The 22,203-nt window shown below is 37.1% G+C and overlaps 2 protein-coding genes across 4 annotated transcripts; both read left to right on the forward strand.

The window, feature by feature from the left end:
• The first annotated feature begins 1,862 nt into the window (after positions 1-1,862).
• Positions 1,863-8,963, forward strand: LOC103475520 (uncharacterized). 2 transcript variants are annotated; one of them, XM_008427203.3, is made up of 7 exons: positions 1,863-2,156; positions 2,377-2,721; positions 3,018-3,127; positions 4,917-5,073; positions 6,550-6,969; positions 7,554-7,656; positions 7,820-8,944. In XM_008427203.3, exons 1-7 carry the CDS (start codon positions 2,084-2,086, stop codon positions 7,953-7,955), a joined length of 1,344 nt encoding a protein of 447 aa, XP_008425425.2. In that variant the 5' UTR covers positions 1,863-2,083; the 3' UTR covers positions 7,956-8,944. The 2 variants fall into 2 exon arrangements, with proteins under 2 accessions (XP_008425425.2, XP_081471309.1); XM_081615183.1 differs by lacking the exon at positions 1,863-2,156 and adding an exon at positions 3,939-4,347 and having other exon boundaries at positions 2,701-2,721; positions 7,820-8,963.
• A 4,829-nt stretch (positions 8,964-13,792) lies between these two features.
• LOC103475519 (uncharacterized) lies at positions 13,793-20,254 on the forward strand. 2 transcript variants are annotated; one of them, XM_008427202.3, is made up of 6 exons: positions 13,793-14,146; positions 14,720-14,806; positions 14,893-14,935; positions 15,060-15,184; positions 15,733-15,791; positions 17,631-20,254. In XM_008427202.3, the coding sequence occupies exons 1-6, from the start codon at positions 14,131-14,133 to the stop codon at positions 18,123-18,125; spliced, it is 825 nt and encodes a 274-aa protein (XP_008425424.1). In that variant the 5' UTR covers positions 13,793-14,130; the 3' UTR covers positions 18,126-20,254. The 2 variants fall into 2 exon arrangements, with proteins under 2 accessions (XP_008425424.1, XP_008425423.1); XM_008427201.3 differs by having other exon boundaries at positions 13,795-14,146; positions 14,717-14,806.
• Positions 20,255-22,203: the final 1,949 nt, after the last annotated feature.

The raw sequence follows: 22,203 nt of genomic DNA on the forward strand, positions 1-22,203 counted from the left end.
AAATCCTGACGAGATTCAACCAATAAATAGATATGATGATTTTTGATCGTCAGTTGTATATACAGTAATTCGTTTGACATTGCATTTCTCAACATTCTTTGGTAAATGCAATGTAAAACAAATGACTGGACGTCCTCAGTGACTAGCAGTTCCATCATTTTTGTCAGGGTTTGTGTTATGAAATCGGAGGAGTTCATGCATCTTGGTAGCTTGATCACAAGTGATGGTGGTGCAGCCACATTAAAACGCTCACTGAGGGATGCGAGTATGTTGGTAGTTCAATCTGTCAGAATGAACCATGGACAATGTGTGAACGCATTATGCAGCTTACACACTCCCTCGAGGTCAGACGATGTGCAAATATACACCACATTCTTTCACACAGACCTAAATACCTTTACTCAGAGTTGGCAGTCTGTGTGCTCATGTAAAATTCTTCTCAAAGTCTAATTTGCAGCGGCTCACGGGGGTACCTGGGAGTCTTTGAGACTTCCAGAGCCTGCATGAATTCAGTGTTTAACAATTACCTGCAAAAGTGCTGAGGATGGTCTGAGTATATCACCTTGTTAGCTCTTACTTTCACAGCACACAAAAAAGCAAGGAATAGAGGCTAAAACAGCAAGGAGTAATTAGCCTGTCATTATGCAATAAATCGTGAGAATAATCTCCACATTACTTTGTTATGAGAAATGAAATGGGATTTTTCAGATATTAAGCCAAATAATTCAAAGCTGTATACCTTATCAGGATTTCTCCTGGACAGCTGAATGAAGCAGTTATTACCTCCTGTTAGAAATTGTTGAGATTGCAACGACTCCCAGTGGAAGTGACATTGCCCTTATCTAATGGAGCAGAGCAACAAGGTCCCTCTCTAAACCCTGGCAGAATACTGACAGAAATCTATTAGATGACACTCGCTCTTCTTAGCCCTAATATGCAGTAAGTGATAAAGGTCAGACACTTTATATGAGTTCAAAATCATCAATCATGTGAATGCAGTGTTTGGTCAGAAGCGACTCTTTGTAATGAATGAAGGTGAGTGCTGTGTGAAGAAAGACGATCTCATAAAAGTTCATGCTTATCTTTTTGACTCATCTAGATGAAATACAAAAATTATGTTGAAAATGATTAATATTCTCAATGCAAAATCAGTATAAAAACAGGTTGACCTCATAATTTTTTACCTGCATTTGGGACGTTTTCACATGAATATTGATGATTCATCTTTGGTTGTGAAGTTTTTGAGGTTGGAAAGCCTCCATGCTATCACACTAATGTTTAGTGCAACATCTTTTGATGCCATATATTGCAAAGAAAATACACTGAAATAAGATTCCTGGGTTTCATTGTGTTGTTGGGTTTGTTCTGAGTTTGTTCAGTATGCGGTAGGATATCCACAGGGTGATTTTAAGGATGTAGTTTTATTTTTGTTTGAGCCTATCTTGCTCAAACAAATAACCACCTAAGTTGCTTTTTCAGGCATCCTAACGGAAGAAAAACACGTCATGTACGTCACAACAGTATGTGGCACAACATTGGCTGTCTGTAGAGCTAGTAAGCATTTAGGATCATATGATAGAACCCTCTGGTGGTGACAGTTATAATTGTGGTACAAAAAAAGAGCAGGTGACATTATTACAGAGGCTCAAAGGGAAGATAATACTCAAGCCAAGACAATATTGCACTTCAGCACAAGGGAAATGAGCATGTTTGAAGGATGGAGTTCAGTAAATAAACAAAATTAATTAATCCTTCTGTCTTGTTTGGTTTGTGATTTCCCTTGGTACCATTCTCGAATCATTTCAAATCTATGCTTTGCATATTTTTACTTAGCCCCGTTGACAAGCAATATTAAGTAACAGTAAACGCTGCGAAGATTTAGAGCAACAGCAAAGTTCTGCTGTGTATGAGAAGTTTCGACCTCAAGGTTTCCGTGCAACACGCTTTGTCTGTGTGGCTTCCTGTTAACATAGGGCATCCTGTTCTCGCAGTCTGCCAGACCCGCTCTTCAACCTCAGATGATGATGAACCGTTTCTATCTTTGCTAAATCCCTCTATGGATTCAAAGTGATTGACTGTAATCATGAGTACAAACATGGCTGGATGTGTACTGAGGATAGCCTACTCTCTTCTGCTCCTTGCTTCTTTTCTCCAAGGTAATCCAGTGCACTTGCACATGTGCTCTAGTTAATATACCAGCAATGGTGAGATGTTCACCATTTGATTTAAAATGTCTGTTGACGTCTGGATTCACAGGTTACCTAGCTAACAATGTGCTTTATTTGTCTACGTCATAGTGCCCAGCAGCCTATGCAATAGATTTTTTGTCTCGCTTTTGTTTTTTTTACTTTCAACATTATCTGATCTACTTGACAGGAGCCGAGAATGTTGAGCTGTTTTTTCATAAAACAATGGAAGCTGAGGTGGGTCAGAACATTACCGTACCCTGCTTCGTGAAAGATGCTACTGATCAGAAGATTGTCAGTATTAAATGGATGAAAAATGAAGGAACAAACCTTGCTGTGTATGACACCGTTTATGGAACTTATCGGTATTGGCCTAATGTGACCATCCAAGAGAAAAGAAATGATGCAAACAAGTTAATTGGTTCACATCTACACCTTCCTTGGGTGAACAAATGGGACAGTGGAATCTACATCTGCGAACTCTCAAAATTTCCTTCAGGTTCATTTATCAGTAAGACAAAGTTAACAGTGAAAGGTAAGACTGCTTGATTATTTATCTATATATAAAAATATTAAACAAGCAAAATGCTTGCTTGTGTCTCAGCACAATATAAATATTAGCTTTTCTCTTTATTTTCCTGTGAAAAGTTATTGTTTTCCTATCATCCAGACAATATAACAGATTTTTTTAAATGAGGAAGCTATAACCAGGCTATAATCCAAGCCCAAATAAAATCATTTGGGCTTGGATTGAAGCACCAAATGGTTTTATTGCTTCTGCTACATTCTTGTTTTGTACAGAATTCATATTTACTTCAAATTTCTCCTCAGATGAAATCAAGCTATTGTGCAATACTGATGAACTTGTTGAGGTTCACATTGGAGACAATGCTACAATTCAATGCACAGTCAATTCCAATGCACAGTACATGTGGACTAAGGTAAGATTCTTTTGTTACCCTCACCTGAAAGTAATCCATAATATCTTTTTGTCTGACTTTCCACTGCAATGCAGTGTATACACATTATGTATACATTTTTTGAGAAGAGTGCTTCAGAATATATGTAAAAAAAAAAAGGGAAAATTTCATTTTTACAAAAAAGCTGTAACCAGATAATATTTTTATATCAGCTTTTCTCCAAACCAGTATGTATTTCACAACAAAGTCAGTGCAAAGGAGTAACTAAGAAAGCTTAAACAGCAGGTGGAGGTGTATTATGTAAAATTGACTTTTTTGAGCTTTATATCATGTTAAAAGGTTGCCTTGATTTTGTCATGCATGTTTGAGGAATCCTTGAATCTCCCATGGCAGCCATTTGGGGGTTCCTAAATGCTTGCTCATACAAAGTACTGCCTGTTTTCCCAAAGCTTTGCCCTGGAGCTGCAGTGTCCAGCTGAGCTTTCTGATATCTTACAGCTTAACGTCCTCTGTCTACATTTCAGACTTGAATTTTAAATTAAAAAAGAAATTTAAAAAGTCGAAGCGGTTTTTGACTTTTTGTCCAGATGTATGATGGAAGTGACTAATGGAAACGATCACACTGGCTAACACTTAGGCAAGCAGCACTTTTAAATTGCTTTATGCCAGCATTTCAAGTACTTAGTGGAAAACAGGAACAGGCTAATGATGGAAAAGCTTGTTGACCCAAAGTTAAAGAGCTAATTCACAGTAAGAGAAGAGAAAAAAAGACATTTGGATCAGATCACAGGAGCAGCAGTCTAAGCAGAGGTCTAAACTTCCCTCTCCCCAGCAACCTGTGTCAGCTCTGGTGGGAGAATCCAAAGGCGTTCCCAGGCCTGCTGAGAAACGCATTACCTCAATCGTGTCCTGGCTCTTCTTTTGGGACGTGCCTGGAACACCTCAACAGGGATGCATCCAGGAAGCATCCTAACCAGATACCCAAGCCTCTGCAACTGGCTCCTCTTGATATGGAAGAGCAGTGGCTCCACTTTGAGCCGCTGGTCCTCCTGGATGACAGAGCTTCTTACCCTTTCTGGATACCCAACAGAGGAAACTTATCTTGGCTGCTTTTATTCGTAATCTTGTTTTTTAGTTGCTGCCCAGAGCTTGTGACAATAGATGAGGACGGGAATGTAGATCGACCAGCAAGGCAAAAGCTTCGCCTTTCGACTCAGCTCTCTTTTCACCACAACAGACTGGTACAGCATTAGCATCACTGCAGACACCGCATCCATCTGCCTATTGACCTCAAGCTCCTTTTTCCCCTCATTCATGGGGCATCAACCTAGAGAGGGCACTTTGACAAACATTAGTACCGTGGGAAATTCCTGCTGACATACCATTTCAGGAAGACATGTTCTTAAGCAGTTATGAGGCATGGTAGCAAGACCTTAAATGGCTGCTGAGAAAATTGCACAACAGGTTGTTGTTGGTTTACACCACAGAGTGAGTGACGTAGTTGATGTCAGCCCCCTTGCTTAGCTGACCTTGTGAGGGCTATAGTGGCTACAGCCTTTTCTCTGCCTATAATCCCCAGAATGCTGTGCAGTTCTGAGCTGGTATTCAGTGAAATTATCAATCAATCTACCAGACGTATTTGCGGTTGATATTGATAATGTGCCCACCGATATTGTTAATGATTTTTTTTTGTCCAGCCCTTTGTGTTGCTTTGTATAACTGTGTAAAATTGTCTGCTATTAAGTGTAAATGCAAAACCACTGTTTCATACCTGGATGTTTATGTTCTAAGCTGTTTATTTCTGGAACAGAACAACAAGTTTGTGTCAGACAATGAATCTCTGGAGCTCTGGGAGGTGACAGAAGCCCAGGCAGGAACTTACAGCCTGACAGTCGACACAGGAGACAAAAGTCTGCATAAAGATTTTATTATCTCTGTGCTGACTACAACCACCATTTTAAGGGCAGGTGAGCCTCCCCATTTCTTTGCTTCTACCTGCCTCTTTGTGTCATACTCAATTTCGTCAGATCCTCAGGGCTGGATTAACAATCTGACTCTGGGCCGAAGAGACTGAATGTCTTAATAAGCTGTAATGGATCAGAAAGCTGATACTTGAACTTCCATTATTATGCTTTAGCTTACTCATTTTTAATTTTAATTAGCTGAAAGGGATGATAGAGATTCAAAGGATTTAAAACTGTCATCCAGGTCATGAGGAAGTAACGGTGAATAGATTGAGAAATACTGAAGGAAAAAAAAAACAGAACCCAACGGTTTTTTCTGCAAATAAGTTGTTCAAAGAGATATGCATGAACATGAAACTCAGTTCATGTGATACAGAACTCATGGGATTTAATTCATCCCCAAATCCATCTGTGTCTTTTAACAATATGATTTTACAACTGCTGTGAGTTGGCTGTGGTCAAGTGAGAAAATAATGTCTACATGTCATCCTATATGCATGTTTCATAAATAACTAGAGGAAAACCACCTAGATGTCAAAAGTTCGTTACACTCCTTCAGCTCTATGTTCAAACCACAGAAATAAACAGAGAAACGCAAAGTGATGTGAGAGCGCAGTCTATTGGTCAGAGTAGAGAAGTACAGCAAGAAGCAGCTAAAACAAACTGAATGGTGCTTGAAATGAAACTGCTACACCAAACTCTTCCGTTTTCCAACTAAGCACCGCAACAGATCATGTTAAACATCCGTCATGTTTGTCTGTTAGACGATTTTAGCTCGACCTTAAAAAGTCTCACCAAGTGTGAAGTTATTCACAGTCTGAATATTTTTGCACATTTTAATGTGTGGACTATTGAAACAAAAGATGCTAAGTCGTGACCTTCAGTAGACCCCACCAAATAATAATTATGTTGCCTCTGGACAAAGCAAAATTTCTTTGTTAAACATGGTATTCACTCTTATAGAAATATTCCTCCTTCAAAACATGTTTTGATTTGCTCTGACTAAACTTGCTTAGGCAAGAAAGTATAGTTTTTGTATCCAATTTCTCAATTGAGAAGTTGGGGAAGTGAGAATTCACAAATTAATATAAAATGTTCCTCGACTCTGATCTGACAAAGCCTTCATTGCAAAAAGGAATTTTTAACATGAATTGTTTGGATGTAACTTGTAACAATAACTAAAAAAAAAGTATTTTAGGTTAATTCGCCTTGCCAAATTGCATTTATATATAAATGAGTATGTTAGTGTGCATGGTTGCTCGTCCGTTTACTGGCTGAGACAGACACCATCCAAATGTGACTTGAATGGATGGATGGATGTATGGATATGTGCTATTTATTTATTTGTTTCTATTATTGTTTGCAGATTGTTCATAGGATATTACTGTAGTTCCAAAATCTAGTTCATGTAACATAAGCATAACCTAATTTATCTTAGCCATTGGTTTTTATTATTATTCCTTGTTTTCCAACTTTCAGATCCAACAGAGTCAACTGAGCATCCAACTAATTCATTGCACACCAGCGCTGCAATATCATTAACCACCACACTTTCAACAGACACCCAATGGACCACTCAACCAAACTCCAGCACCTTTGGAGTCCCTGCTTCAGAGCATGTAACCCCTCCAGCAACTTCAACATCTGTCAGCGTCCCATCATCCCCTGACACCCAAACCATCACCAATTTCCTACTCAACTCCAGCATGCTGAATAATGATGTGACAGAGCTCACATCAACACAGAGAACGGCTAGTGATGTCACGAAGAATGAGTCCAGATTTTACAGACAGTCCACAGAGAACATGTTCTCAATGAGCACCACGGAGTCTGGGATAGCAGGAAGCACAGAAAGTACTGGAACAATTTCAACTGAACTTATTACCAGTACAAAGACAGGTAATAAATCTTGTTTATTTAACTTTATTACTAAAAAGCAGTCAGGGTCAGACAGCAAAGTCTTATCATTTTATAAGTCTCCAGCTGGTATCTACATTTTCTTTCTATTTGAAACGCATTATTGTTTTTAAAAAGTTTGAATTCTTATTTTTGCCTTTGGAGACATTGTGGAAAAGCTTGATTTGCTGTTATCCAGGCCAGGTCAAAGGGTCAGAAGGTAAACCATAAAAACATTTTAAGAACAAGACATGCTTGAAGCAAAACCACATGCCCAAAAAAATCAACTCCAAAAAGCCACAAATTCCTCAAATATGGGGTCTTTATAGACTCCAACTTTCTTTGCCTCATGTTTGATTACTTGTCAGGTGAAAAACTCATTAGACGGACCATCCAAAATTAATGCACAACCGAGGGAGGGGATTACAAGTAACACTTTTCAGCCTCAAGGCTAAAAGTTTTGTAATATAGTGTTGCATTTATTAAGAGTGGAATCTGGAAGCAAGATGATCAATATGTCAGGAATTTCTCTGTAGCTCCCTGTATCCTCAAATAACCAATTCTTATTTATTCAATCTGCTCCGCAGAAACCGAACGGAGTCATATCCTGTTGGTATTCATCATCGTGCTGTTGCTGCTATTGATTCTCGTGGTTGTCATTCTTTACAGGAAACAAATCATGAAAAAGAGGTAAAACTAAAATGTTTCTCCTTCGCCAGTCCCCTGCAGCCAAACTGGTTTAGCAGACATGAAAAATGCTAACATCTCTCATATTTTCAACTGTAACTCATCTGCATATTTTAATGTCCACCAATGATCAATCAATACTTTTCCTCTCACACTCCTCTTACAGGATGGATCTCCCGCCCCCGTTCAAACCTCCCCCACCTCCTGTCAAGTACACTGCTGCAAGACGAAGCGAGACGGAGCTTTACCCCACTTCCAGGTGCAACTCTTTATCAGCCCCTACCAGACCAATTTTTGTATGATAAATAAATGTTAACTTGTTTTGTATGACAGTAATATCTGTTGTACTTGTTGTGGTTGGTTGAAAGGAGTTTTACGCAGATGCAAAATATTTGTGCTTTTATCGCGGGGACATGTGTGCCAGAATTTTTTGTTAGAGCAGAACGGTGCATCTTTATGAGATCAAACAGAGTCAGATTTCTATCCCACATTTATTGGAACCTTTAGGAAGCATGTGCGGAGCCTTGAAATAAATTGCTCTTGATTGCAATTGAATAATCTTAGTTAAAAAGGGCTAATGTTCTCATACTTCAAACCATTTCAAAATACATAAATATAGCTCTGTTGCTATCATTCCCACTGGTGGTGAGATAGCCAATATCCTTATGCATTGCTGCCATGTTTTAAATCGAGTTTATGTAGATATAAAAAGAATGTAATTTGAATTTTCCTGTCAGTCAAAGGCTGACTGATTATTTTAATCTTGCAAATGGAATTTCTTGTAAATCTAAGGTGTGAAAGCGCAACAATAGGCACGAAAGAGTAATATTTTAACAACCACTGTGTTGCCATCATCAGTGGTTCAAATTCAATATTTCTAAAAGATTTGATTTGATTCTACGATTATATTCTATTAAAGCCCAATGTTGTAAAAAGGCAATAAACCAAAAAAATGCAAATAACTAATAATTTTTGATACATGTTGCCTACTCAGATATAGCAGTTCTATAAGCTGGTGGATATTTTCAGTGCACAATTACTACAAATTCATACAATTTAGAGTTTATCAGGCAAATCTAAACAGTTCTCTGAATGAGCACTTCTGCCTTTACAGGTGTAGTTCACACCATATCCACTAGATGGGGTTAAAATACACATTCCTTAAATGGCGATACAACAACCACCATCATAGTCATCATAGTGGTATCAAAATGATTAAATATATATATATTTTTTTAAGATACGCAAGTTTTTTTTTTATTGTGCGTGTGTATGAAACTGTTCTTTATGTTCTTTTTTTTTGTACATTTGTATAGTGCAATTTTAGTATTTTTTTATTTTTTTTGCTAAATGTATCAAATGTAGTAAGTTCATTGTAAATAAAAAGGAAAATAATTTTGACTCCAAGACATTTTTAAGGGCTTATTTTATGCCTGTAAATGATAGATGAGCACTGTTTTCTTGTGGAAGCTTTTTTTCTGTGTGTTTTCTATTCGTTTCCTGCATCCTGTAATGACCGCCCCCCGTCTTCTGTATAATTATAGTTATGATTTTCCATCTTCATAACCAGTGAATTAGGATTTCCTGCCATGAGGCCCACTGGAGCTCTTCTGATGTAGCTGTTCTGATGGTTTGTATAACCAGAAGTCCAATGTTAATGCCACTTGTAAAGCCAGGCTAAAACCCACAAACCACAGTAACTTAATTAACATATTCACCACATAGTCCAAAAGACAAGCCCCAAATTCACACTTCTTAGGCAAAATATTCAGCAAGTGATAAATAAATGCATCACTGGCTTGGAGACTATCTTAATTGGGCTTTTAATGATTTACATTGAATTTTCCAAAACAAGAAATGACTGGCATCTTATTCATCCACCTTGTGTGAAGCACTGGTATGTGGCAGCAAAACAGCCCACCATGTTTGACTATTGATAAAGTGTTTGTGAAAGCCATTGCATTGACTGTAAAGTTTTCTCCAGAAGGCACTTTGTTTATGCATATGTACAGTTATAAATTTATGAAAGGTGGGTGAGGAAAGCAATATTATTCTTCACACTATTTAATAGATCAATTACGAACCCTGAAGAATTTAACAAATTAAGGAAATTGGGAAGCTTCTGATGTTCAAAGACCATCAGAAGCTAATTGCTATGGTTTAAAGGTGAGTTTTGTTGCACTAAGTTTGTTTACGGTTAGCATAAAGACAAAAGTGATCTTTAAAATAAAGTTTATATATACATATTAGACATCACAACTTCAGGTCTTTGTGCTACAGTTGAAGCAGGAAGAAGATAAGATTTCTTGTTCAATATGCTTTTGTCTGCGCATTTGGTGCCTCAGTGGATCAACTTTATATTCATGCCTCAGCCTCTCTTAGCATTCAGAATTAACTTAGTCTTTTTTATTCATTTGAAAAACAAATTTTCATGAGGTTGGCTGAAAACTTGTGCAGTCTCAGCAAATCATGTGACAGAACCTTCCAGTAGCTACAGTATCTTAACAGGAAGCCTTTTTGTGGCTTCCTGTAAAGATATGTCACCTTGTTAATTTTCACAGACCCACTCTATAATCTCAGCTGACAGTGAACCTAAATCCCTCTATGTGAACCTAAATCCCTCAGCAAGACTGACTAACTTAAAGATGGCTGGAAGTGTACCGGAGATAGCCTTCTCCCTTCTGCTCCTTGTCTCTTCTATCCAAGGTAACTTTTGTGCTCATACAATGTTACAAGCAAGGTTAGGATATTTGCCTTTGGTTTAGAAATGTTTGTTGATTTCTGGTATAAATAGCAGCCTCATTAATATACTTTGAAATACTTTTATCTGTCTGCATTCTAGTGCTTGGAAACCTGTGTTGTCAGCTTTAAAGTGCAATAGATTTTTGTCTCCTCACGTTTAGTTTTTCTTTTTTTTTTTTACTTTCAACATTATCTGATCTACTTGGCAGGAGCCGAGAATATTGAGCTGTTTTTTTATGAAACAATGGAAGCTGAGGTGGGTCAGATCATTACCATACCTTGCTTCATGAAAGATGCTGCTGATCCATTTATATATCCACATAAATGTGTCTGGCTGATGAGGGAACAGCCAAACAGTTTCAAGAGGAAGTTATGACCATGATTTGTAAGAACTCTCGATGCATTCTGACCTCTCATCAGATTTTAATGGTTTTTCAGCATTTCTATATTTTTAGGAAATCAAATATACATCACATTTTCTACCTAGATCAGGACAGATTAATGTGCAATACAAGTGAAGCTGTGGAGGTCTACATAGGTGACAATGTCACGAAGAACAGCTGAAAACTTAACGGGTTTATCAACTGCGGTAACAATTTGGCTCCAACTCCTCCCCTTGTCATTTCTATATTCTTTGCACGAAACGTTGAATAAATATTAATGTTGTTTCCACAAATCATGTCCAATGTCCGCTGGACTTCTGGTTGCACCGTGTCAGCTGTTTGGGATTCTCCTCCGTAATTTCCCCTCAGAAAGCAGGAGAAGAATCTGCGCTTTCTGATTGGCTACCTGTCACATTCGGCGTTAAACTCCCAGTCGGGGAAAACCCCTGATTTAGATCGGAGCGGCCACGACGATCTAAATCACACTACAGGATGATCGGTTACAAAATCACCAGCGACAATCTTAGATCGGCCAACGATCTAAGATTGTCATAAGGGGAAAATAGGGACAAAAAATCTTGTAGTATGAACTACTGCAATAGGTAGTCGGATGTTCCCATCTTCTCTATCTAAATCTAGTGATTACTGAAGGTCAATACAGACTTCATAATCTGCACTCTTTTGGTTGAATGCAGTATTTATTTCCACTTTGGTTTTATGTTGTTTAGTTTTTATTCAAGTACATTTTTTGTTAATGGAGACTGAGAATCCATTAACACTGGAACTGATTTAGTTAATCAGTTCCTGTGTTATGTGTTCTTTTGAAAATAAAGTTTCATCTATCTATGGCAGGAAATCACGTGCATTATTAGTCATTTCCACTAAATCAGTGTCAAAAGGTCTTGAAACAATATTATCGTTTATTGCAATAATTTTTTAGACAATTAATCGTCCAGCAAAATTTGTTATCGTGACAGGCCTCCTCACACTCTCTCAAAACTGGGTGCTGATCAGTAAGAGATTGTACCACCACTAAGCAAACAATTGACTAGCCTCCAGACTTTTTTATTATAAAAAATGGCTCAGAGACAAACATGTGAACTCAGGAACTTTTACTGCTTACACCTATTATGCTTTTTTTTTCTTTCTTCTTTGAAGTTTGATGTTACCGTTTTACATTATTTTAGAATAGTAGTTTTACAGGTAATCTCTTGATTGTATTGATGTGTAATTCTGCTATTAATTTTAGATATTTCTTTGTATTAGTCTGTAAAGTTGACTCCTAAAAGTCTAACAAGGCCTTCACTAATATGCAGTTGTACAGACAGGACAAGTCTTTCTTTTAACATTGTTTTAAGTTTCATATGTCCCTGCTCAATTAAATTTAAATTTAAATAAATGAACAAAGCTGGAGATAGGCACCAGCAACCCTCCCGACCCCACTGAGGGACAAGGGTGTCAGAAAATGGATGGATAGATGGATGGATGGATAAATTAACAAAATTTACCCCGGTGAATAATGTGTTATTGATGCATTATGGTGTTTATGTGCTTTGTTTGAGAATAATGTGTGTGGTTGTTGTGGAATATGGAGGAAAGATATTTTATATATAGGTTTTAAATTGCATTTATCAACACATTCATATTTTGTACTTCCAAGTAAGAAGGTCATCCTCAGCTGGAGTGTCATGTTTTCTTGGTTTACAATAACAACATACAAGTTCGATCATTTCAAAAACAAGAATTAGGTGTGCCAGTGTGAATAGTTGTTGTGGATTTCTTTTTATGCACTTATGGTCAACACGCTTCAAAACATACATACAACACTACTAATACATAGTTAAACATCTAGTCGAGGAGAAATCATGCCCTGTTCAGCAATTATTAACCCGAAAAGAAGCAACAAGGAGGAGAGACTGAGCAAACTTTTCCCAGCCTCCATTCAGATTTTTTAATTTCTTTATATTTCTTGAGTGCATAGGCAACTTTCTGGGTTCATGTTACATTTACCAGCAATATTATATTCTCAGAATCTTGAACTTTAAATGACGGTAATTTTAAACGCTGGTATTTTGGCCTGACTTGGTCAAATCTGCAAATCTTTTAGTTTATCAGATATGCAGCTATCAATGATAAACTCATCTGATCCTTCTTTCTGCCAATCATTCAGATAACCTAAAAGACATTACTGAGCTAGCCTGGAGAACAACATGATGGTGTTGATGCCTTAAGGACATGGTCTCAACACTTCAAAATACAATCAAAAAGTCCATCTAAAGGCTATTTCAAAACAAAGTTTGATGCAGTGCCGGCTGTGATGGAGGTGTAGTCGTCTCTATTTCTTTTATGGAACTTATGAATGGAGATTTTCAGCCTGAAAGCCCAGTGAGGTCTTTTCATGTAGCCGTTTATGTTGCCAATAGACGAGGAGCTCAATATCAAAGACCACTGTTGTCCACAGCTACCACAAATTGACACTTCTGTTGACAAAGCAGGGCTAAAACCACAAACCACAATGTACGTAAAGGCTAGCAAACATATTCACCACACACTATCAAACCCGATATATTTTTTTTCCTTCTTCTTTTGTAATTGACTTTGGTCATTTAAAATTAAAATTGAATAAAAATCAATTGTACTTTACATAAATTCCACCCCCAACTCTCGCAATCTCACCCAAATGTTGTCACGTTATACTAACACGGCCTTGTGTACATTCACACACACAGTTTCCTATTTAGTTTTACAGAGAAAAAAATTCACGACAGCAATTTTTTTTTCTTTTCTTTCTGATTTTCCGACCACACTTGCAAAACCACAAGCTATTGTGCATGCAAGATATAAATTTGAGATACACCATCTCTGCAGTTTTACAATAGTAAAGTGATAATGTACTGTAGAAAAAGAAATTTGGGCGAGTGCTGATAGTTGCATCCTCACCGTGAAAATGCAAATATAATGAAGAATCAAAGTAAAAAAAAAAAAAAAAAAAGGGTTTTGCTGACTGAACATCTGGTCTTAACCTCAACAACAACCACCTGCTTTGGTAACCTAACTGGAATGTCCTCCTTTTGGTTCATTTTGATCAAATGTTATGCCAAGTTAAGATGATATGATGAAATTATGTTTTTACCCCCCAAAATGGCATTGAGGCAATCTGCTTCGAAATGAGGTTACATTGTTTCCTGTTTGTAACTGAAAAGCAGCAAGTTTTCAAAGCGCAGTGAAAGCAGAGAGGGAGCAGAGGCGGAGTAAAAATAGACAGTGTAGTACACCTCACCGACGGAGCGCAGTGATGCCCCATACAATGAGGAAAACTGAGACAACGAGACAACCAGCTTAGTTAAGGACAATGGGACAAATGGAAGGTAAGAACATTTCTTTTAAATTTGTACAGCAGAAAGACAAAATACTATAATATATACGTAATTCAAGGAAATATTAGCCTCAATGTGAATGTCGCAAAGGCCAGATCACAAATTGAGCAAATGTAAAAAACGTGTCACAACAAAAGGTCACAGGAAAGAAAATAGTGGCAATGAAAAGTTTTCCCATTTCTTACACAGGAATATGCGCAAAGTCACAATAAAACTCAGATTTTAAAAGAAAGAATCCTAACTTGTCTCCTTGTTTTTTGTGTGAATAAGACAAAGGAACACAAAAAAACAGGGGCACAGATATAACTATTGTTCAGAACTGCATTATTTCTTTCAGTGGCTAAAACGAAGAATGACTATTGTTTTCAATTTGTCATGAAGAATCTTTGACCGCAATTGTCAGTTGTTGGGTGTTTGTCACAAGCTCAAATTTATGCTTTCAATATGACAGTTCAAAAAGTAAAGATGTAAATTTATAAATATTTTAGTCTTCATTTCAACACAAATTAAAGTTTTCTTTTTTCCCTTTCTTGTCATGTCATGTTTGCTGTTTGGTAACAGTAGCCCTGACACTCGTGTCTCTGGCCTTGCTCATCTCTGTGTGTCTGAATATCATCTTCTGCTACAGACAAAGACACATGTCATGTAAAGGTAAATTAACGGTTCCCTTTCCCACATATTTTGTGCTTTTTCTCTTTAAAATATGTTACAAAATTGTTGCCCTTGTGTTTACTCAGAACCACATAACTGCTGCCAACCACACGGTTCGGAAGAAGAAACGTATGTTTATTTTCAGTTCGCTTTGGAATTAGACTTAACTGTGCAGAATACAATTCAGTTCAACATGTATTAAATTCCTATTTAAGACAAAGTGTAAAACTGGTCTTTTCATATCCGATTGCAGCCTGTCACAAATCGAAGGGCAACATTTTGGTAACGTCAGACATCAAGAGGAGCAGGAAAATCCCCACAATCATCATGAGCGACAGGAAAATCCAATCTATGGCAACATCAGCACAGAAAGACGTGGTAAGCACAAATCTGCTTTCTGATACCTATTAAATAAGGGGAAATCTATGAATGTGTTTATGATTGTATGACTCAATCGAGAAGAAAAAATAATGTTTTTTTTTTCTTAAAAAGGGCTGTGAATGGTTTTCCTGTTTTTGAACAAAACTTGCTTTCCTTTTCACAATCATTATTTCAAACATTTTGCACTCCAACCTCAGAAACAAGTTGCACCTTGAATTTCTTTTCTGATATGTACATCCAGTGTTATAAATAGGGTCTGTTAGTACAGTACGCACACAGTTGGACAACAGGAAACAAGACTAGAAACACTGGAATTGGTATCTGAATTATGGATTCCAATTTTGGCAGAAAATTCCTATGTTTAAGGAATTGGACGTAATTCTGATAATATTTTTGCTTAAATTTTAAAATATTAGGCTTGGTCAGATATAAATTTGATTATTCTATGTTGAACAAAGATTCCTTTAAAATACAAACTAATTTCTTTATCAGTTTTAAAAAATAAAAAATAAAGTCAAGTAACTTACAAATGTGTGTTACGGCAGGTTCTTCAGAGGTTTGCTACGAGACGATGTCCATGCAGCGCACTAGAGATTGTCTTAAGGTAACAGTTTAAGAAATCAGTTGTGTTTTTAATAATTCAGAAGTCATCCATTTCAGTTATATGACATTTTCAGTTATATGACATAATCTTAATTGCCCTTTATCAGTAAAATTTTATATTGTCACAGTTGCCTAGAAGTCAAAATAAGGTTGCAAAGAGTCAGAAATATAAAGCCATTGGGCTTTACTCTTCCAGTTTCACTCCGTTTTTTTTTTTTAGGGGCAAGATGTTCATTTTTGGTGTTGCTTTCAATTTGTCGGGGCTTTGTTAATTCAAGTCAGCAGCATTAGCACACGGCTGACACTGCTTTGACTTAAATGTTGCTTTTGTTACAGATGAGCTTCCATGAAAAGACTGACTTTAACTTGCCTCATCAGAGTTTCTTGTACTCAAAGGAGCCTCAAGGTGACCGATGGCTCTGTACCTTTGTAGTTTCTTCACCAGTGGCATTTTGCTGAGATGTGATGAATATTTTATTCTGTAGTCGTTGTGCTAGCAATTTAAGCCGGCATTTAAATGCTGTCAAAGTTCACCTTAGTGGTGATCCTTGCTTTACTGAGAAAACAAAATATGACTTCATTTGCCCTCAGTGGAAATTAAATCATTGCTTCAGAAACTATAAACAAAAATGTATTGTAAACTACCATTTTCAGTGTGAAAGTTTTCTTCTTATATTGTATTAGTTCAACTGTTACGATAGTCCCAAGACTTTGATGTATAATCAAATTAGCGAACTGTACATTTTGAGTTACGGGCCTTCCACGTTCTTCGGCACCTAATAAATTAATATTTTATTGCAGAAGCATAATCTCACAATTTTCTTTAATAAAAATCAATTTGTAAATTTAAGTACATTTAAAATGATTTATTTAGTCCTATTTTAAATAAGTATTTCTTATATCAAATTACCAGCACCATTCACGGATTTTACAAAATAAGAAAACAATAAATACATTTATTTAAATGTCAAAATGGTATAAATTGGAAAAGATACTCTGCTCCATTTCTCTGAGCCACTAGTCAGCATTGGAAAAAAGAACAAGAGAATATGCTATTCAGGAAAATAAGAAGAAAGTTGCTACTCAATTAAACTTCCCCAGAAACTTAAAAACACATAAAACTGTGACAAAAATAAAAACACACAGCATATGCTGTGAGAAAAGTTTATTACTGCAATAAAATATTTTTTTATACATTCCTAACACCTCTTCACCAAGGGTCCTAATAGGGTGGGGGCTTTGTTTATGATTGATTCTGCTCATTAATTTCGTAATAATCATACAGCTGATTTGCATGCATTTCACTCAGAAATGCCCTTTGAAATAAATCACATTGATTATTATTTTCAAGAGCTTTGCAGTTGCAATTAAATTCTGGTCGAGGCAAATTATGTGAAAAACAGTGCTCTGCAGACGAGATCAAAATTAAACTGTAAAATATCCGAAGGGAACCTAACCCTGCACATAAAACACTCTCCCTGCTGTGAACCATGGAGGTGACAGCATTCTGTGGGAATGTTTTTCTATAGCAGAAAGTTGAAAGCTGGTTGTATATCTGTCCTTCTGTTCACATAGGACTAAATTTATCATTGCATGTTATTTGTTGTACATGTCAAGCAGATCAGTTGCGACCATGCTGACAGATTTCGTTTCAGAACGGAAGGCAGCTAGCATCTCTGACACACATTGTGGTCAGCGGAACTGCAAACCAGTGAGCACCGTTGAGAAGAAATTGTTCTAAAAATAGACTAGACAAGCGCTACAAAAATAGAAGTGTGTCTGAAGCAAAAAAAGGAGAAAGAAAACGTCTCACATTTTCACCTGTTGTCTCTAATACCAGCCTCCGGAGTCTGACCTGAATTACGCCTCGCTGGATCTGAAGATCGCAAAGAATCGCAAGAAAAACAGACACATGCAAGGCCAGGCACAAGGACGCCACAAGAAACACGATTCGCTGGCAGAGCACCCGACGTCTCCCTTGAACGCCTTCTTAGAGGTGGACACGGAAGTGGACGCTCACCTGCCATCCAGAGACACCAGTGTCATGGTCTCACACAGCAGCATCTATCTCAACAGTCAACAGATAGCCCAGGAGGCAGAGGAGATGGAAAGAGAGAGAGGCATCAACATGGACAAGGACAATGTGGGATGGGATGGCTTACAGGAGAGCGAGGAAGGACGGAGAAGAGATTGGGATGAAGATCAAGAAAGTGAGGACAGAAAAGACGATTGCGATAATCGCAATGGGAATATATGTATAGAGCTTTCAGAGGTAGAAAATACTCAGAGCTGCTCAGATCAAGTCACTGACAGCTTTGGCCATGATTGTGTCTAACTATATATTTAAGTATTATATTACTTTTCTCAAACTTTTCAACTTGTACTCTAGAAAAATGTGAAACTATTTTCATATTTTTAGAGCAAAAAACTATCATCTTCAGTTTTCTCCACGCTTCGCAGAGTTGAGCAATTTCCTCCTTGACACAGACAATCTACCTCTTAAAGTCTCCATATTGAGCAACAGGAACATAACTATGCTTTCTCTGTAATAAACTACTTTAAAAAAAGAAAGAGGAAATTCTGCGTGACATTTAGAGGTCAAGAACCATGTGGAAAGTGCAGATTGTTGTGAAACGCAGGGAAAAGATTGAATCATCACAGGACACAGAGGAACTTTCACTCCTTTGATGTCTCTTATTCGTCCATCAGAAGATGTCTCATAAAAAAGTATGAAGGCAGAAAAAAAAAAAAAAAGCATTTCTGTTTTCCATGGTGTGGGCGATTGTAGTTTGAATAACTGCACCTTCCTGTTCCACGGGCAAACCAACTTTTAAATCATTCTAAAAAAATTAAGCTAACAGTATAGAAATTGGAAGCAAACACATAATGATGACAATAAATAGCAGTTTGCTTTTTTATCTTCCCCACGGGGAGAATTGTCACACTGTTTAAACTGCAAATGTCACCCACGGTGGATTTTCCCTGTCAAAGCTGTGACAAAAGGTCATTATGTTTACAGTCTGAGCTAATGCTCCAGCTGTTTAAATGAATGTCTTCCTCTCTGTGATCCCCAATTTGCGGAGTAATTTACTGCCCTGGTGTCTACTGACAGCAAAAGCTCGAAGGTGAAATCAGCACTCACACGCCTTTAAGCACATTGTCTGTTGACAGTTTTTCAAAGCATAAGAGCCTATTTCACACTTACGAATTATATGTGACCCCTAAGCATTATGGATAGACAGAAAGCTACAAAGAAACGCAATCACAAGTAAAAGTTCCCTTTTCATAAAAGTCACCCTTTTGCGTGGAAAATTTTGATTCAATGTCTTGTAAAGGGATTCACATCCTCTGAACTCCAAGATATTTTATTCCAACTGCAAATTTAAATTCATTTCTTATTCAAGATTGATTTTATATGATAAAGATAAACCTGCAGAAACTAGCCCACAATTGTGAATCCAAACGTATTCATGGTTTTCAAAATTTTAAGCAAAAAATACTCTTAAGATATGTTCAGTATTTGGATTCACAACTCTTTACTCTGATGCACTTTAACAAAACGTAAGCCAACCAACTGACTGCTTTCAAAACCAACAAATAGAATGTCTTACATGTAAAAGTCAATCGCAAAATAAGTCTACGTGTTTTGTTTCTCAGAGGTTTGTGAGAATATTACCACAACGCATCAGAAAGACCAAGAACCGCAGCGCACAGGTCCGAGATATACTAATAGTTAGAGAGACGAGTATGTCACAACTGCAAATCTACCAGCACATGTCGAACTGACAGGCCTCGCAAAGACTATCAAGAATCCAAGAAAACTCCAAGAGAATTCAGATTTTTCAGATTTTAAAACCACATGTCTTTTTTTTTTTTCTTTTTTGTTCAACTAATAATTAAGTTTTATTTTATGCAAGCCTATCACATAACCTTACCCAAAAAAAGTTTGTGGGTATGTAACAGTGCAAAATGCTAAAGTTTAAGAGCTGTAAATACTTTTCCAATGCTCTGTAAATTCAACTTCTAAGAAGGGTCTGATGAGCAACATATGAAGGCCTACATATACTACCAGAAAAAGACAGCCGCCATTGCTATGAATTCCGTCAAAGTTTCAGTCGTTGTATGACATTGCTCCTCGGAAACCCCGAGGCACAGGATTAATCCCAGCTTCCTTTGGTTGAGCTGCAGATTTAACGTTTCTTGCGACAGCAGATGATTGCATGATGAAAGGTGACGGAAATTCTTTCAAGTCCTTTCCTCTTTTTACAAAAAACAAAGCTATGTGTCAGAAAGGTGAGCCACTGACACTCGACAGTGACGGCTTAATGTGCGCAGATGCTCCTCTCTGAAGAGACTTGAAACAGTGATTTATTATAATGAACAGCAGCAGCAAATGTCAAAATTACATTTTTATTCCACTGTGTTGTACAAATTGAGAAATAAATGTTACTTTATTCTTTATAGGACAGATGTCCAATCAATAGTTTTCAAAAAATGTAATTATTTGTCCAAGATAATAGCTCGTCTTTCACAAGCTTAATATTGTAATATTGTTTAATAATGCTGAGTGATTTTTGAAAGATTTCAAGTTATTCAGTGTACATAATTTTGTCATGTTGCTACTGATAAAAAGACCAGTTAAAAAAATAATGCCACTTTTTTCAGCCAGTCTAATGATTTCTAGTGATAAAACACCACTTCCACTATAATGTTAATTTATGACTGTTTTGCTTGTGCCTCTGCGTCGTTGAATTGTTTCTTTTTAAATTACTCTGATGACTTTTTGCTTGGCAGCAAAAATTAATGAATAATGCTTTACAAAAAAGTTTTGACCGTAAATGTAGACCAATTTTTATTGGTCATCCTTTAGTCGTTTCTTAATGTATTTAACAGCAGCCAGGTTACACATGGATGACTAGTCATGATTGAGGACCAATAGCATATCTTTAAAATTGGTGCCTTTTTAATAAATGAGAAGACATTTAATCAATTTCATTTAAATTACCCAGACATGTTATGCAAATAGGACCCAAATCCATTGTGACTATATACCAGATTTATATTCTATGAGTCCTGTGCTCTATAGACTAAGTGTGCTTGTCAGTAACACACACCTTCAAAGAATCTAAGGCAGAAGTTCCCAAATGCAGCCTTTGGAAGGATTTTATGAGACAGCAGTCCACAATTAAGGAATAGCTCACATTTATCTCACCAGACTGATGATGGTGATATACTTCAAAAAAATTATAGTGAAATGTTCAATTATCAAAAAAAAAAAGATGCAGACAAATTAAAATAGTCTTAAAGTGGAAGACTTAAAGAGGGGGTAATACGTATTTTCCAAGCACATACCATTATTTTGTACCACAATCAAATAATTATATTACATTCAGGTCTTATGGAAAGTCTGCATATTTATCAAAAACAACTTAATTAAAATCAACGTTAAAACCCAAGTCTTTTGCAAGCCAGCGGAAGAATGAGGGGCACAAAGTATCATTGGACGCAAGTGTGAAAGCCGTGTGAGATGCATTTTGCATTTACAAAGCGGCTGAGTAATGACTTAAATACCGGTAATACTGGCTTGTGAAAATCTTCCTCGCGGAAAATGCTTAATAACAAGTTGCATAAAAAATGCTCTTAAACGTAAACCCGCATTTTCTGCACCACATGTTTTTATGCTTCTACAGAGCTACCATTGGAATTTACACAAAAAAATCAAGCATAACTACTTTCACCTATTGATCTTTGATTTGACTATAAATAAGTGTCATTATGACAAAAAAAACGGGATGTTTACTACCTTAGACCAGACAAATGTGATTTTTGCTGTCGATAACAGCTTCATTCAACTGGTCATGAGGTCGGCTGTAGGCCTTGATCCATTTCTTGCATTAGTACAGGTTCTGTTTGGGTGTTGGAAATGTAATCATATCCGTTTTGGCCGGGAAACTAGGAATTTGATCTATTTTCCCCGCCATGCTCGCGTGTTAGCATTTTCCCGTACGTTTCGGGTATTAAAGTAAATATGTCGCCAAACCGTTCTCATGGTGCAAATGCGCGCCCCAATTGCGAACGCCGATTGGTCAGTTGCTGACGAATCCCTGTAGAATGATTGGCAGGTGGCGTGTGCGTCGGCGCATGTGTCAAGCTGAAACCAATCGGTGCGCGTATTGGTTTCAGCAAATCACGTGACCGATACAGGAACTGTTTCGAAATGACATTAACGTGCCAAACTGTGTTTATACGGAAGCGAATCTATCAATCTATCAAATGCATTTGCTACAAACGAATTCTTGATCTTTTACGGAACAGCGTCAACTATGGAACAGCTTCAGCAGTGTGGGACCATTTTGATCTTATATTGGAAAATAAATTTGTTTTCATTTTTGTTGTTTCATCCTGTTCTTGTC

Source organism: Poecilia reticulata, chromosome 14 (genome assembly GCF_904066995.2).
Source record: "Poecilia reticulata chromosome 14, P_reticulata-male-v2, whole genome shotgun sequence".
NCBI lineage: Eukaryota > Metazoa > Chordata > Actinopteri > Cyprinodontiformes > Poeciliidae > Poecilia > Poecilia reticulata.

What these genes read in the sequence shown, in the direction of transcription:
- LOC103475519 (XM_008427201.3), top strand. An exon ending in CACGGTTCGGAAGAAGAAAC is followed by an intron (nt 14,936 to 15,059) that starts GTATGTTTATTT and finishes ATCCGATTGCAG; the next exon opens with CCTGTCACAAATCGAAGGGC. An exon ending in GCACTAGAGATTGTCTTAAG is followed by an intron (nt 15,792 to 17,630) that starts GTAACAGTTTAA and finishes CTCTAATACCAG; the next exon opens with CCTCCGGAGTCTGACCTGAA.
- LOC103475520 (XM_008427203.3), top strand. Translation starts at nt 2,084, where the DNA reads ATGAGTACAAACATGGCTGGATGTGTACTGAGGATAGCCTACTCTCTT. An exon ending in CCTTGCTTCTTTTCTCCAAG is followed by an intron (nt 2,157 to 2,376) that starts GTAATCCAGTGC and finishes TCTACTTGACAG; the next exon opens with GAGCCGAGAATGTTGAGCTG. An exon ending in TATTACCAGTACAAAGACAG is followed by an intron (nt 6,970 to 7,553) that starts GTAATAAATCTT and finishes TCTGCTCCGCAG; the next exon opens with AAACCGAACGGAGTCATATC.